General features: G+C 42.2%; 1 protein-coding gene across 21 annotated transcripts in view; it reads left to right on the plus strand.

The window, feature by feature from the left end:
- The window catches only part of NDUFAF2 (NADH:ubiquinone oxidoreductase complex assembly factor 2), a 323,300-nt gene that overhangs the window by 139,648 nt on the left and 168,247 nt on the right, over positions 1-15,405 (plus strand). For 18 of the 21 annotated variants that reach the window (XR_016220784.1, XR_016220788.1, XR_016220792.1 and 15 more), the window contains one exon: positions 728-768. Coding sequence is in view for 9 of the 21 variants with exons in the window: in XM_089313213.1 (XP_089169339.1) it covers positions 728-768 (41 nt within the window). In the remaining 12 variants the exon portion in view is untranslated. Of the gene's footprint in view, positions 1-727; positions 770-1,592; positions 3,151-10,645; positions 12,485-15,405 lie in introns of those variants that run through there. The other 3 variants (XM_089313212.1, XM_089313215.1, XM_089313218.1) reach the window with 3 other exon arrangements.

Here is a 15,405-nt window from a genome sequence, read left to right on the forward strand (position 1 = left end):
AGGTCTTCTGTTTTGCCGTTGGTTCACCCTCCAATGGCCGCCGCGGCCGCAGCGCGCTGCGGCTAGCGCACCACACTGATCCGAAGGCAGGAGCCAGGTAATTATCCTGGGCTCCCATCGGGTGCAGGGCCCAAGCACTTGGGCCATCCTCCACTGCACTCCCTGGCCACAGCAGAGAGCTGGCCTGGAAGAGGGGCAACCGGGACAGAATCTGGTGCCCCAACTGGGACTAGAACCCGGTGTGCCAGCGCCGCAGGCGGAGGATTAGCCTAGTGAGCTGCAGCGCCGGCCCTGAGTCTCTTCCTTTGTAAATTGAATAATAACGAATTCAAATTTCCAGAGTAATGATACTGCCTTAAAGTTTACTGTGTTGTAAAATTGGCTTGGATGCCACAAATTCAATAAATTGAATTTCTGCAAATACGCTAAATTGAGGTATGATTTTAAAGATGGAAAACTGCACTCTCTTTATCTTTGCTACACTGTTACATTTTTTTTCTTGACATGAATCACCACCTGACATTAGGTGTTTGTTCATTTATTTTCCATAGCCCCTTTGCTAGTGTATATGTCCTGGAAGAGGAGGGACTCCATGTGTGTCTGATCCTGGTTTACCTCTAATACCTCAAACAATATATAGTAGGGCTCAAAAATTATTTTATACACGAATGAATGAAATGTTTCTGGAAATGATGAAAAACTGATATTTTATGTTATTCTTTTCTAGCTTGGATTAGAAGAACCAGGAAGACTCCACCTACTGTAGAGGTAAGAAGTCACAAAGAAATATTCACATGGCCTGTGTTTATAATGCTGTTTCTCATTTGGGCATTTATACTCCCAAGGATGCATAAAGCCTGAGAGAAAACATTATGCATCTTCCCAAAGTGTTAATTTTACTCCATAGAAAATAATTTTTAATATTGCATAATAAAATAATTTATTAATTGTAATAACTATTAATAGAAATTAGTGATAAAATGCATGTTTTATAGACTATAACAAAATTCATATATAATTTTAATGAAATAATAAAATACAAGCTTAGTAATAACATTTTAGAAGTTTGGTTTATAACAGCTTGCATCTGGTCATTCTTCCTGGCCGTGGGAGTTCTCAATGCTCATGTACATGCTTTGATCAAAAAAGGGTTTTTTTTTTTTTTTTTTCAGTCTAAAAGTTTGAGAAAGGCTGATTGGTCTTACCCAAATCCTGGTCTTATGTTGCACTGTGTCAGGTATCCAAGGAAACTTTAAAATATGTAATTAACAAATAACATGTAGCACTCAGTGATTAATCATTCTGTTTTTATTTAAAAGCGTAAAAATATATCATTTTGGTGATAAACAGAAAATAAGGCATAGAAATACTATGGTACGTGCAGCTCAAAAACCTGATAATTTCATAATTTTTATTTTAAAACAATCGCATAAAGAATTCTAAAATAATTTTATAAAGAATAAATGTATTTCAGAAAAAGAGTATCTCAGAATTCATTAGTATACTGCCTTGTGTACTTTCCACCTAGGAGAGGGTTCCTTTCTACTGCTCTCTAGGACTGAAGTCCTCTTTTCTCTCTTCCTTCCCCTCAGGACTACAAGTCTTAGTAACACAGTCAGTGGGCTCCAGCCCTCAGCCCCAGCTCCGTCACGCGGGCTGCTCCAGGGCACATGGTGACGGCAGACAGACTTGACTCGCTGGGTTCCCCCTGTGCTGACCCATCTTGTTCCTGCCTTGGCCTTTGTCTTCCCTTTCTCAGATCCTTCTTTCGAACATCAGTAAAATTTGGAATAAAAGGTTTTTGGGAGAAAAAAGGTGATAGGATCAAAAATTCAGACGTTATCCCCGCGGTTTATGGTGGAGGATGGATGGAGGAGCCCTCTGAGTCTCCTCCTCCAGGCCATAATTAGAGCTCTGATTCTCAGAGGAAAGATGGCGCTTTTATCCTGGAACTCGGGAAGCCGTTGTCTGTGGAAACATCGGCATGCAAAGTGATTTGCTGGAGGCAACTGCAGGAGTTGGGCTTCAAGCACCAGTCCTGTGAATTTTACGTAATTCCAGAACCTCGAACAAGCTCCGGTCAGAACCCGGAGACCAAGTCATTCCACCCGTGATGCTCATTCTTGACTATGTAAAAGGAGTCCTCTCTCCGTTGCCGCCTTTCTGAAACACTGTTAACCACATCGTTCTTTATGCTGCTCTGTACCCTCGGCAGTACACACACACACACACACACACACAGCTTTTCCTTCCTCTTCTTTTTCCATTGCACGGCAGGACTTTGTTTCTCTATTAGCAATTTACCATTCACCATTAATGTTTTCCTAGAGTCCTTCTCTACCATACAACCACAGCTGAATTCTGCTGTGTCCGCAGATACGGAGTCTCCTTGGTCTTTGAAATGAGTGTACTCACTTTCCCACAACCCATAGAAAAATCAGATTCAACTGTTCCTGCCTTTTTACCTCCCCACCACTGCCATCACCAGCTATTTCCAAAATTCTCTTCCATTTTATGGGTCAGGGGAGTGGATGGCTTTGGAATCCAAGTAGATTTCTCGGTACCTGGTCACCATCTTTATCTTGGCCAGCATCCAGGCTACTCTCCCATACTGTTGGCAGTCATTCTCCCTTCAGTACTCTTTCAAGTCACAGCTTCTAGTCCTTCATCCACACTATTGTTCCTACATCAAGTGCACAACCACTTCTGTAGCCACACCTTAGTTCTTATCATCACAGTATATTATTCTACTACTATAACTTTAAACTCTCCAGTCCCAGATTCTAGATCATATTTGGAGGAAAAAAAACAAAAACAAAATAAAAATTTTTTGATGTAAAATAAAATGTATATACTGTATTCATCTCTTTTTTTGTTGTTGCTATTACAAAATACCCGAGATGGAGTACTTTATAAAGAAAGGCAGTTTGTGTACAGGAAACAAGAGGCTAAGGAGGGTGCAGCCTAAGTCTTTATGATAACTCATTCTTGCAGGAACTCTTATTCCTGTGAGGTGTGACGTACTGCAGGAGACTGCTGTTAATGCCTTGGCCCATTCCTGAGCTCCCAGTCACCCCAGCAGGCCCCACCTCAGTACTGCTACATGTGACCAAACTTCTGGCACAGGAACCTTGGAGGGACATACTCAAAGAATATCCAAACCATAGCATATACAAAAACCACGAGGATTAAATTAATCACTTCATGAATTATTAGTTTAGGGTGAATTCCACCTAGGTCAAGAACTAGAACTTTGCCCCATCCCAGTCATAACCTCCTCTCTGCCTGAACCTGACATGGATAGTAAACATCTCCTCACATTTTAACATAGCTTTATCACCCAAATATACATTAGGGCTTAGACTTGTCCATTATATAAAAGCTCATATTTGTTTTGTATTTCTTGCATCTGTACATGTTTCCTCCATCTCTTTTGGTTCCTTAAAAATCTATCTGTTGAAAAACCCAGCCATTTGACCTGAATGATGCCACAGTGTAGATCTCTGTGATTATATACTCTTGGTACAGTTCAACATGTTCTTTTGTCCTCTTTCTTCCACTTGACAGCTGGATCTAGAAACTAAATATTCATCTCTAAGCTGTTTGCCAAGGATGTAGGATATGTTTGGTAAAATATAGAAGAGCATAATGCTGGCTGTCTCTTTTTGTGACCTTAGCAATTGTCTGTGCTTAATGCCTGTGCCCATTCATTGAATGCAATCTTTACTCTTGCACAGCTGTTAAAATTGGTTAGTTTTTAGAAAGTTCTTAATGATTTGAGGTCTGTACCTTTGGGAAAAAAGTATTTACTTATTTATTTATTTATTTGAAAGATTTGTAAAGGCGATGAGGGGAGAGAGAGAAAGAGAGAGAAAGAAACAGATTTTCCATCTGCTGGTTCACTCCTCAAATGGCCTCAATAGCCAGGGCTGGGCGAGGCTGAAGGTTGGAGCCAGGAACTTCAACCAGGCCTCCCACGTTGATAACAGGGGCTCAAGCACTTGGCCCATCCTCTGCTGCCTTGCCTGACCTTCGCATGAATCTGGATCAGAAGTAGAGCAGCCTGGTCTCTGAAACTCATATGGGATGGCAGCATTGCAGTTTGCAGCTTCAACCACTGCACTACAACATAGGCCCCAAGGTCTTTAATTTTTTCAGATATCTTGGTGGAACGCTAATAAAAAATAAACTTCCATCCATATCACCTGTAACTACTGCCAGAGGTAGGCCCAAGGACAGGTATTTGGTGCAGTGGTTAAGACACCACTTAGAATGACAGACATTGTGGCACAGCATGTTAAGCCACTGCTTGCAATCTCATAGTGGGATATCTGGAATCAAATCTCACCTCTGCTTCAGATCCAGCTCTCTGCTAGTGCACACCCTGGGAGATGGCAGATAATGGCTAAAGTGCTTGGATTCCTGCCACTCAAGTGGGAACCTGGATAGCGTCTGGTTCCTCTTTTCATCCAGGCTAACCCCCAGCTGTTGCAGGCATTTGGGAAGTATATCAGTAGAGGGAAGATCTCTGTCTCCCTTTATCTGTGTTTGTATCTGTGTGTGTTTGGGGTGTGTGTGTGTGTGTGTGTGTGTGTGTGTTTCTCTGCCTTTCAAATAAATAAAATTAAATTTTTTAAAAAATGGTTAGCCAGTAGCTATTAGAATACTATTTACAATAGCATCAGAAATCATAAAATTCTTTGCAATAAATTGAGCAAAATATATACAGGATCTGTACTATTCAAACTGTGAGATGTTGGTGAGAGAAATTAAAGAAGATTCAAATTAACAGGAAGAAGTGTGTGTTCTTGATTTGGAATATCCAATATTGCTGTTCGTTTTCTCTAGCTCTACAGTAGTATTTCTGTACTTTTATCGTGCATCAGAGTTGCCTGGAAGTTTTTCTAAAACACAGATTGCTCTTCCCTAGTCTCAGAATTGTTGATCTACAGGGTCTAGTACAGAGGGCCTGGATATCTGGATTTGTAACATGTTCCCATGATAATGCTGGTAGTGCTGGTTCAGCACCCATGCTTTGTGAACCACTAATTTATAGATTCAGTCAAATAAAAATCCAATTAAAACCTCTTCAGAAGATTTTGTAGAAATCAACATGCTGATTCAAAATGTGTATGGAAGTGCAAAGACCAAGAACAGCTGAAAGCAATCATGAAAAGAAGATGAAAATTGGAGAACTAACTAACACTGCCTAGCTTTATGACTTACTTTAAAAGTATAGTAATTAAGACAGGGTGATACTGACATAAGGATATATAAATAAATCAATGAAAAATAATAGGAGTTCAAAACTAGAGCCAGTCAGCTTTTAATAACAGCACCAAAACAACCCAATTAGGAACAGAAAACCTTGATGAATGAAGCTGGAATAACTTAATGTCCATATGGGGAGAAATGAACCTTGATCCCTACCTCATATGATTCACAAATATTAATTCAAGATGGATTATAGCCTAAATATAAAAGTCAGAACAATAATGCTCTAGAACAAACCACAGTGGAATATCTTTATAACTTTGGAGTAGTCAGAAAGCATTAAAAATTATTAGGCCGGTGCCGCAGCTCACTACGCTAATCCTCCGCCTTGCGGCACCGGCACACCGGGTTCTAGTCCCGGTCGGGGCGCCGGATTCTGTCCCGGTTGCCCCTCTTCCAGGCCAGCTCTCTGCTGTGGCCAGGGAGTGCAGTGGAGGATGGCCCAAGTGCTTGGGCCCTGCACCCCATGGGAGCCCAGGATAATTACCTGGCTCCTGCCTTCGGATCAGCGCGCTGCGCCGGCCGCGGCGGCCATTGGAGGGTGAACCAACAGCAAAGAAAGACCTTTCTCTCTGTCTCTCTCTCTCACTGTCCACTCTGCCTGACAAAAAGAAAAAATTATTAAAGCACTAAAAAATATTTTAAAAACTGGACTTAAGGGGCTAGCGCTGTGGCATAGCAGGTAAAACCATCACCTGCAGTGTCGGCATCCCATATAGGTGCCGGTTCGAGTCCTGGCTGCTCCACTTCCTATCCAGCTCTTTGCTGTGACCTGGGAAAGCAGTGGAAGATGGCCCAAGTCCTTGGGCCCCTGCACCCACGTGGGAGACCCAGAAGAAGGTCCTGGCTCCTGGCTTTGGATTGGCACAGCTCCAGACATTGCAGCAAATTAGGGAGTGAACCAGCCAATGGAAGACTGACTCTCCCTTTCTCTCCCTCCCTCTCCCTCTCCCTTTCCCTCTCCCTTTCCCTCTCCTTCTCCCTCTCCCTCTCCCTCTCCTCCTTCTCTGTCTTTGTAACTGTTTTAATAAATAAATAAATCTTAAAAAAAAAAAAAACTTAAGGGGCTGGCATTGTGGCACAGCAGGTTAAGCTGCCACCTGCCATGCCAGCATCCCATATGAGTGCTGGTTCAAGTCCTGGCTGCTCCACATCCTATCCAGCTCCCTACTGATGTGCCTGGAAAAAGCAGCAGAAGATGGCCCAAGTGCTTGGGCCCCTACCATCCATATGGGAGACCCAAATGTAGTTCCAGACTCCTGGCTTCAACCTGGACCACCCCACAGCCATTACAGCCATTTGGAGAGAGAACCAGCAAATGGAAGACATCTCTCTGTCTCTCTCCCTCTCTATATATAATTCTGCCTTTGAACTAAAAATAAATGAATGTTAAAAAAAAAAACAAATGGACTTTAGCAAAGTTAAAAAGCAATGCTCGTTAAAAGATACCATTAGGAAAGTAATGGAAACAGAAAATAATCACAGCACATGCATCTGACAAAGAAATTCTATCCTGACCATGTAAATAACACCCAGCTCAGTGAAAGCAAGACAAAAATGATAGAAACTGGTGAAAAATCTTGACTGGGCACTTAGTAAAATTCAAGAATGCCCACTATGCATATAAAAAGACACTCAGCATCATTATTCATCAGGAAAACCACAATGAGATGTGACTACATACATACTAATATGGCTGAAATTTAACAGACAGACAACAACCATTACAAAGCAACCACAACTTAGCCGGCGCTGCAGCTCACTAGGCTAATCCTCCGCCTTGCGGCGCCGGCACACCGGGTTCTAGTCCCGGTCGGGGCGCCGGATTCTGTCCCGGTTGCCCCTCTTCCAGGCCAGCTCTCTGCTGTGGCCAGGGAGTGCAGTGGAGGATGGCCCAAGTCCTTGGGCCCTGCACCCGCATGTGAGACCAGGAGAAGCACCTGGCTCCTGCCTTCGGATCAGCGTGGTGCACCGGCTGCGGCGGCCATTGGAGGGTGAACCAACGGCAAAAGGAAGACCTTTCTCTCTGTCTCTCTCTCTCACTGTCCACTCTGCCTGTAAAAGAAAAAAAAAAAAAAAAAGACAAAGCAACCACAACTTTATCACAGTGCTGGTTGAAGTGAGCGTGATACCATCATGTTCAAAAACTGGCAGCTTTTTTTTTTAACTTGCAGCTTTTTTGTAAAATCTAATGCACATCTATCTTGTTGCCCTTCAGTATCTGTCGTGGCTACCTTGAAGGCTGAAGGAATCAATTTTTAGGCACCCTTCTTGGAAAGTTCTAATAGAAGGTCTAATTCCTTGGTAAGCAATGCAAAGCCTGCTGATCTTTGCCCAGCCCTGTGCTCTATCTTTGTCTCTTCATACTTGTTGTACCCATCCTACTCTTCAAGAACTCCTTACTTCTCATCTTTAATGTCTTCTACCTCTCCCATCAGCCAGCATCCCTCTGCACATGCTTAATGCTTTTAGAAGGCTCTCTCAAATCCTTGTCATTTTTCTCAACTTTTTTCTCCTCAACTTCCTAACTCATAGCAGTAATTACTCCTTTCTTTTTATAACTAAACTGCCTTGTACACTAGTATAACCCTGTAAGTTTGGTATTAAACTTACTGCTTCTATTTCTCCATCTTTCAGACTACATTGTAAGCAATACAGTGCAGGATTGTGTTTTATTCAATGTACATTGTGAGCCCTCAGCAGACTCTGATTTATCACTGGTTAGGCTGTCTTTTATAGACAGACTTGAGCATCTCAATGCCACCTAATTATTGCATGGTTTCTGTGAAATAGGTTTGAATTTCCATCAACCAACTATAAAATAACCTTGTGAGACTGAACATATTCCCAAGTTGAGCCTTGCCTGTACTTTCTTCATAGAAATTCACATTTAACTGCAGGATGCCAGTATAGTTTAGCACCTGTTCATCATCAGCACAGTACAAGGTGAATTAACGTTTTACAAAGCTAATGAAGTAGGCTTTTCCTAGTCCTGACTCCATTCCATTAGAAGCCACTTAAAGCAAACATTTTGAATTATTCTCCTTTCATGCTGACAGAATAGTGGAAAACAGAATAAAGCTTTCTGCTTGAAAAAGTGGTTACATTTATTGCCAGGTGTGAACAAAATGCATGATTCATCTATAGTTACACTATTAAAACTCTGCCCACCTATTTTTTTTTAAAAGATTTTATTTATTTATTTATTTGAGATACAGTTACAAAGAGAGGGAGAGACAGAACAGTCTTCCATCCACTGATTCACTCCCCAAATGGCTGCAGTGTTCAGAGCTGGGCCATTCTAAAGCCAGGAGCTAAGAGCTTCCTCTGGGTCTCTCACATGGGTGCAGAGGCCCAAGCACTTGGGCCATCTTCCACTGCTTTCCCTGGCCATTTGCAGAGAGCTGGATCAGAAGAGGAACAGCTGGGACACAATCCTGCATAGTGCCATATGGGATGCTGGCACCACAGACAGAGGCTTAGCCTACTACACCACAGCGCCGGCCCCTGCCCACCTATTTTTAATACACATGCTCCATGAAAAAGAAGAGAAAATTCTAGAAACCAATAGAGAAGGAAGTTGGAAGCAGTGCTGCTGTAGTCTAAGGAAAAGCTGGGTAGGTGGTCAGGACCACATGTCACAGTATCTTGTTTACCTGACCATACTCTCTCATCTGGGCTGGAGGCTGCAAAGCCTTATTTTTGTCTAGGTCCAAGGTGATTTGGTTCTAAAAAATATCATGCTGACTAAAATAAACATAAAAAAAAATAAAAAACATATGAATTCAAAATGTTTGCCAGAATTCTGATATAGCAGTTGATGGTGAGATATAAAACTCATATGGAAACAAATAGGAAGTTACATGGGAATATGACTTTAGAACAGGGGAGCTAAGTAAAATACACTTTTAATTTCATCAAGTGTAAAATTGCCTGTTGCACTTACCTCACAACAGAGATAGTCTCACCCATAGCAGTGGAAATATTTAAAGAGAATTGGCCGTAATTTCCAATGTCTATCTCTGTACTAGGAATAGCCTTAAGAACTGAAGTAGAAGGAATTGCCAGGTGCTAAAGCTTCTCCTTCCCTGGACACTGTTTTTATGGATTGCCAGTGTTTGCCTCTGCTTCGTTTTCCTCTGCTTCCCCATTCTGATTGACACATTTCTTTTACTAGGACAGTAGTTTTCGATGGTCAGATGTTGCTGGCCCTGCGGCTGTCCTTTAGTTTGACTTTTCTCGTATCTCTGCTCTGGCCTGTGAAGTGTTGTTCACTTGTAGTTTAGCATTCAGAGAGGAATCTTATTTGTAAATTCTTGAGACCCATTTCAATGTTTTTTCCAAGTAACTGACATTTATTGAATGAGTTCTCTGTGGCCAGTATTATTAGGCTCATTTTATAAGTCCCAGAATTGAAATCTGAAGATTGACATTTTGCCTACTTAATCAGACTTTGCTGTTGACTTAAATTGCAAAGATGCAATGCATGTTCTTGTGGAAAAATAAGACCTGCTATCCCCATACCAAACTTCACAATATCACTTTTAGGAGTACAGTGGAAACTGATAAGAAAATTGAAGCATGTTCATATGCTGGGTCCAACATCATTCATTAAACATGAATTAGTGGGCTGGTGCTGTGGCGCAGTAGGTTAATCCTCCACCACGATGCCAGCATCTGATTTGGGCACTGGTTCAAGTCCCCGCTGCTCCTCTTCCGATGCTGCATTCTGCTATGGCCTGGAAAAGCAGTGGAAGATGGCCCAAGTGGTTGGACTACACCCTCGTGGGAGACCCGAAGGAGGCTCCTGCTTCCTGGCTTCGGATTGGCCCAGCTCCGGCCTTAGGGGCCATTTGGGGAATGAACCAATGGATGGAGGACCTCTCTCTCTGTCTCTCCCTCTCACTGTCTGTAACTCTCCCTGAATGAATTAGCTAGGGGCTAGCATTGCAGTGCAACAGGTTAAGCTGCCATTCGGGACACCCACATCCCATATCAGAGTGCTTGTTTGAGTTCCAGTTACTCCCATTTCCCATCCAGCTTCCTGGTAGGAGATGGCTGAAGTGCTTTGGCCCTTGACACCCACCAGGGAAACCCAGATGGAACTCCTGGTTTCTAGCCTTGCATAGCCTGGCTGTTGCAGGCAGTTAGAAATTGAACCACTGGATAGGAAGAATATCTCTCTTCCTGCCCATCTCTGTCTCTCTCTGTTTTTCAAATAGATGAAAAAAAAATAATGATTTTTGAAAAAGAAAAATAATCAACTAGCACTGCATGCATGTATCAACCTGGGTAAATCTCATAAATATGATGTTGAACAAAAAGAGCATGTGACAGATCCATATAATATACTTTTTTTTTTTTTTGACAGGCAGAGTGGACAGTGAGAGAGAGAGACAGAGAGAAAGGTCTTCCTTTTTGCCGTTGGTTCACCCTCCAATGGCCACTACGGCCGGCGCACCGTGCTGATCCGAAGGCAGGAGCCAGGTGCGTTTCCTGGTCTCCCATGCGGGTGCAGGGCCCAAGCACTTGGGCCATCCTCCACTGCACTCCCGGGCCACAGCAGAGAGCTGGCCTGGAAGAGGGGCAACCAGGACAGATCCGGCGCCCCGACCGGGACTAGAACCCAGTGTGCCGGCGCCGCAAGGCAGAGGATTAACCTAGTGAGCCGCGGCGCCGGCCCAATATAATATACTGTTAATGCAGAGTCTGAGCAGGGAATGGATAATGAGTGTTTGGTGCAGCAGCTGAGGCGTTACTCAGGATGTCTGCATTCTGTGTCCGAGTGCCAGGGATCCCCAGTTCTACGTCCTATTTCCAGATTCCTACAGATGTGCTTCCTGGTAGGCAGAAAATGATGGCTTGAGTACTTGGTTCACCCAGATAGAGCTTGTGGCTTCCGACTAGAGCCTGACCCAGCCCTGGCTTTTACGGGCATTTGGGGAGTGAACCAGTGGATGGAAGATCTCTGTCTTTGTGTCTCTCTTTTAAATAAGATGAAAAAAATTTAGGATAATGGGCTTTCGAGTGAAGATGGTGGGTTAAGCACCTGGGTTTACCTTCTCAAGTCTAGTGGAATGGTAATAAAGGAGTTTATTTTAAAAGACATAAATCCACAAGGTCACATAAAAAAGATTGAAGAGCAAAATACTGACAGTTTTGGAACTGTAAAGCAGGTGGACAAATGGCAATGTATTTAGCAAAACTGAGCATGGTGGAGCCTACTCTGACAGAGGAGAAATAAACCAGTGTAAGCCATGAACCCCAGAATGCTTACAAACAGACATGCCAGGAAATTCTGAAAGTAGAGTTGAGGCTGGTGCTAAAAACAATGACCCAGTGGAAAATCTGTTTAAGAAGCAATTAAATGTTAGTGAGAAAACATAGAAGAAATAACAGAGTTGGAAAACTACCATTTTTCAGTGATGAAAGTATTAGTTCATTGACTGAGGGAAAAATCTTCAGATACTGAAACCATTTGGCCAAATTCATTGAGTAAGCAAGCTGTTTACTTGGTTTCAAGGCATCTCCCTGCAAATTATTTATGAATTAGACAGGGGAAGGGGGGCACTTGCAGTACACAAATCTGGCAGATAGCGCAGCAACTGGGTGTTGAAAGGTTTTAGAAAGTAGGAAAACCTGACAGTGTGCCTCCTTGTATGATACACTGAAATGACATGATTCATCTAGTATTCTCCCTTAAAATGTATAACTTAATCTGATCATGAGGAAGCAACCAGAAGATCTAGTTGGGAGACATTTCATGGAACACGGGCCTGTCCTGTCGTCGTTGTGCGTGACTGAGAAAGTCTTAGAAGCTGTATGTAATACATGGTCCTAGGTTGTGGGAAAAACTGCCGTATCAGGACAGTATTGGAGGCTTGGGTGGTGGCACAGAAGGTTGAGCCGCTGCCTGCTACACCAGCGTCTCGTATGCACACTGATTCAAGCCCTCACTGCTCCACTTCTGATCCAGCTCCTTGCTCATGTGCCTGGGAAAGCAGCAGATGATGATGGCCCCTGCCACCCACATGGGAGACCTGGATGGAGTTCCAGGCTTCTGGCTTCAGCCTTGCCCAGCCCCCGCCATTGCAGCCATTTGGGGAGTGACCAGAGGATGGAAGATCTGTCTGTCTCCTCCTCTCTTTCTCTAACTCTGCCGTTCAAATAAAAATACGAATCTTAAAATAAAGGGATAATACCGGATTAATTGGTGAAATTTGAACATGAACTATGTATTAAATAATAGCATTGCATCAATGTTAAGTGTTCTGGAGAGACAGAAAAAGATGCTTTTAAGTTCATTTGTGACACTTGGACAGCCAAGCCACTGCCTCTTCTCTGCCCAGCTGAAAGCTGGAAGTTTATTCGTGGGAAAGGAAAAATACTCCAGTCTTTGCAGGTCTGTTTTCCTGATAAAAATGAGGGGGAAATTACCATTTTTGAAAGGAGAAGGATTAAATAAAAATGCACATACTGGAAATGAGACCCCCAGGATCTTTCTGCTTCGTAGGATTCCCAGAACAAACCTTTTGGCTCAAGTTAGGGTGGTGGAAGACACTTCTCTGGAGATTCTGAGTCAATAAGCCTCACCTATAGCATGCGAGCATCCAAGCAGATTTGCTTAGAATTGTCCTAAGCAAAGTGGAGGAGAGTATCTAAAATGAGGGGCTGTGCACTGTAGCGTGGGATACCCGCGTCCACTTTAGAGGGCCTGGGTTGGAGTCCCACCTCCACTTCAGATCTAGCTTTCTGTCAATGGGCACCTTGGGAGGCAGCAGATGATGACTGTGACTGCCTGCCACCAACGTGGGAGACTCTGATGGGTCCCTGCTTTTATCGTGGCCCAACCTGGCTCTTGCACGTGTTTGGGAAGTGAACCACTGGGTGGAAGAGTGCTCTCTCTCTCCCTTTCTCTCTGCCTTCCAAATAAAAATAAATACACTTCAAATAAAAGAGAGACCCACACAAATAAGTAACAGGAAAAGATAACTTGGATGAATCAAGCTCCTTTAAAACTTAAATACTATCCTCAGATCAGAGAATATATTGCAATTATAATATAAAAATATAAGGCTGAAAATCTATGAAAAGGAAAATTCAGTGGACAAGAAGGAGTGCTTGCAAAGAAATGTAATGGAAATGACATATTTAACAGAAGGTTTAGAATCTTCTATCGAACACCTTTTCTTTAAAGGAGGGCAAAAAGACTTAGATGGAAAACAGGAAAAAAAAGAAAAGAAAATTAGAGGACCAGCAACAGTGGAAGCTAGGAGACAGTGGAGTGACAACATCTTCAACATTCTGATAGTTGCTGAATCCCAGACTATAATTCTCTACCAGGTTACGTCATTTAAGCTGGAGTGCAGAACATACACATATTTTTTAGACATATGAAGTCTCACAGAATTATCTCCTACAAACCCTTTCTCAGGAAGTTACTAAAGCAATAAGCAAAGAAAAAGGGAGGAGTGAAATGCAAGAGACAAAACTGCAGTCTAGACAAAGAATAATGGGCAGCCAAACCAGAAAGAATGGAAAAGAAGGGCCCCTGGGAGATTTTTATCTACAATGAGATACATAAATACCTAATTTAGACATATCATGTGGAGTTGTATTATATAGATAAGTAGGTGGAAAACCAAAATCCGTTGTTGAACTCCAAGAAAAAGAAAACTTGAGTAGGAAAAGGAAATATAATTCTAGTATACTACATAGCTCACTTGTTGATCATGTTTATTCATAATATAGACTAGAATTATATTGAGTTTCAAGGAAGAAGAATGATGGGATAAATCCTCATTTTAAATAATAAGGAGTTATTTTACAATGCTTAAAGCTGACAAGGAAAAATAACCTAAGATGTTGTGGCATGTTTGTGGGCAGAGCCTGCTTGATTACCATCAGACACTCTGTGGCTCCTTGGTTTGTCCTGTTCTGTGACCAAAAATATCAGCTAAAAGAATAAAGTAGTTGCTTTGGGGGAGGTAGCAGTACTATTTTTCATGACAAGCCTTTCAAAATTATGTGGCCCTACAAACTTTGATTTTTTAAGAAAAAAAATTTTTGAAAAACACTTAGAATTTGTAGGTAAGAAGTGGCAAACTTTCGCAGCAGAACACCAGATAGCAGATATCTTAGGCTTTGTGAGCCAGTCTCCATTACAACTCCTTAGCTCTGCCACTGTCGTATGAAAGCACTCACAGATAATACGTAAACAGTGAGTGTGGTGTGTCCAGTGAAGCTCTATTTACAAAAGTAATTGGTGTTTGGATCCCATTTGCCAACCCCACTACTGATCCTTGGTTTTCAAATTGGGATACCTGTACCTCTGGTCCACAAAGACTTCCTGTGAGGTACGCAGGTATGAGGCACTTTAAAGACATCAATTTCAATATTCTCTTTTTCCACATGAAGTCTTTACTAAAAATGTTCTGCCTCAGAACTCCTTCTGGTCTGCCACTTCTCCCTTCTGACTTCTTTCAAAATCATTTGTCTTGCATTTTTTAAAAGACAAGCTTAACCCCTTGTCCACACTAAATCTTACTATGGTGCCTTGCCTTGGGGTTTAAAAATCTCCAGGGCACTAAACAAAGAGATTGTCGGAGAGTGAATCTCTCCTTAGGGAGAGTCCCTTGACAGCAAAGCAGAGAAAGCTTCAATAAAAATTATTCAAGGGGGCAACACATTATTTCATCGAGGTGACAAACTCATGCCAAGGCCACACGCCTTATAGATTCTCTCTCTACCTAGATAGATAGCTACCCATTTATCTATCTTAAAATTAAAATTCACAAGTGAGAAAGTTGTCATGGGGATGCATAATATCACACTTATTTGAATTTTAAAATTAAGTCAGACTTTTTCTGACAGAGAGTAAGTCAGATTTGGCTGATTGGGTTTGACAATGAGAACTAGCTTTGCCAATTAAGTTATATGGGTATATTTTCCCTAAATCGAGCAAGCTAAACTGTAGCTCCAAGGCTTTCACAAAAACATATTTAAATCTTGCATTCAGTGTACAGTAAGTTAGAAACTGCATTCCCTGCCATTATTTGTCAACTGAAATGTGCAAGGTGGTAGATACTTTAAAGTTTTAGGAGATAAGTGCAAAAATTTTTAAAAACCACT

The sequence above is a fragment of the Oryctolagus cuniculus genome, chromosome 14 (genome assembly GCF_051225735.1).
Source record: "Oryctolagus cuniculus isolate XC-2025 breed Fujian yellow rabbit chromosome 14, ASM5122573v1, whole genome shotgun sequence".
NCBI classification, from domain to species: domain Eukaryota; kingdom Metazoa; phylum Chordata; class Mammalia; order Lagomorpha; family Leporidae; genus Oryctolagus; species Oryctolagus cuniculus.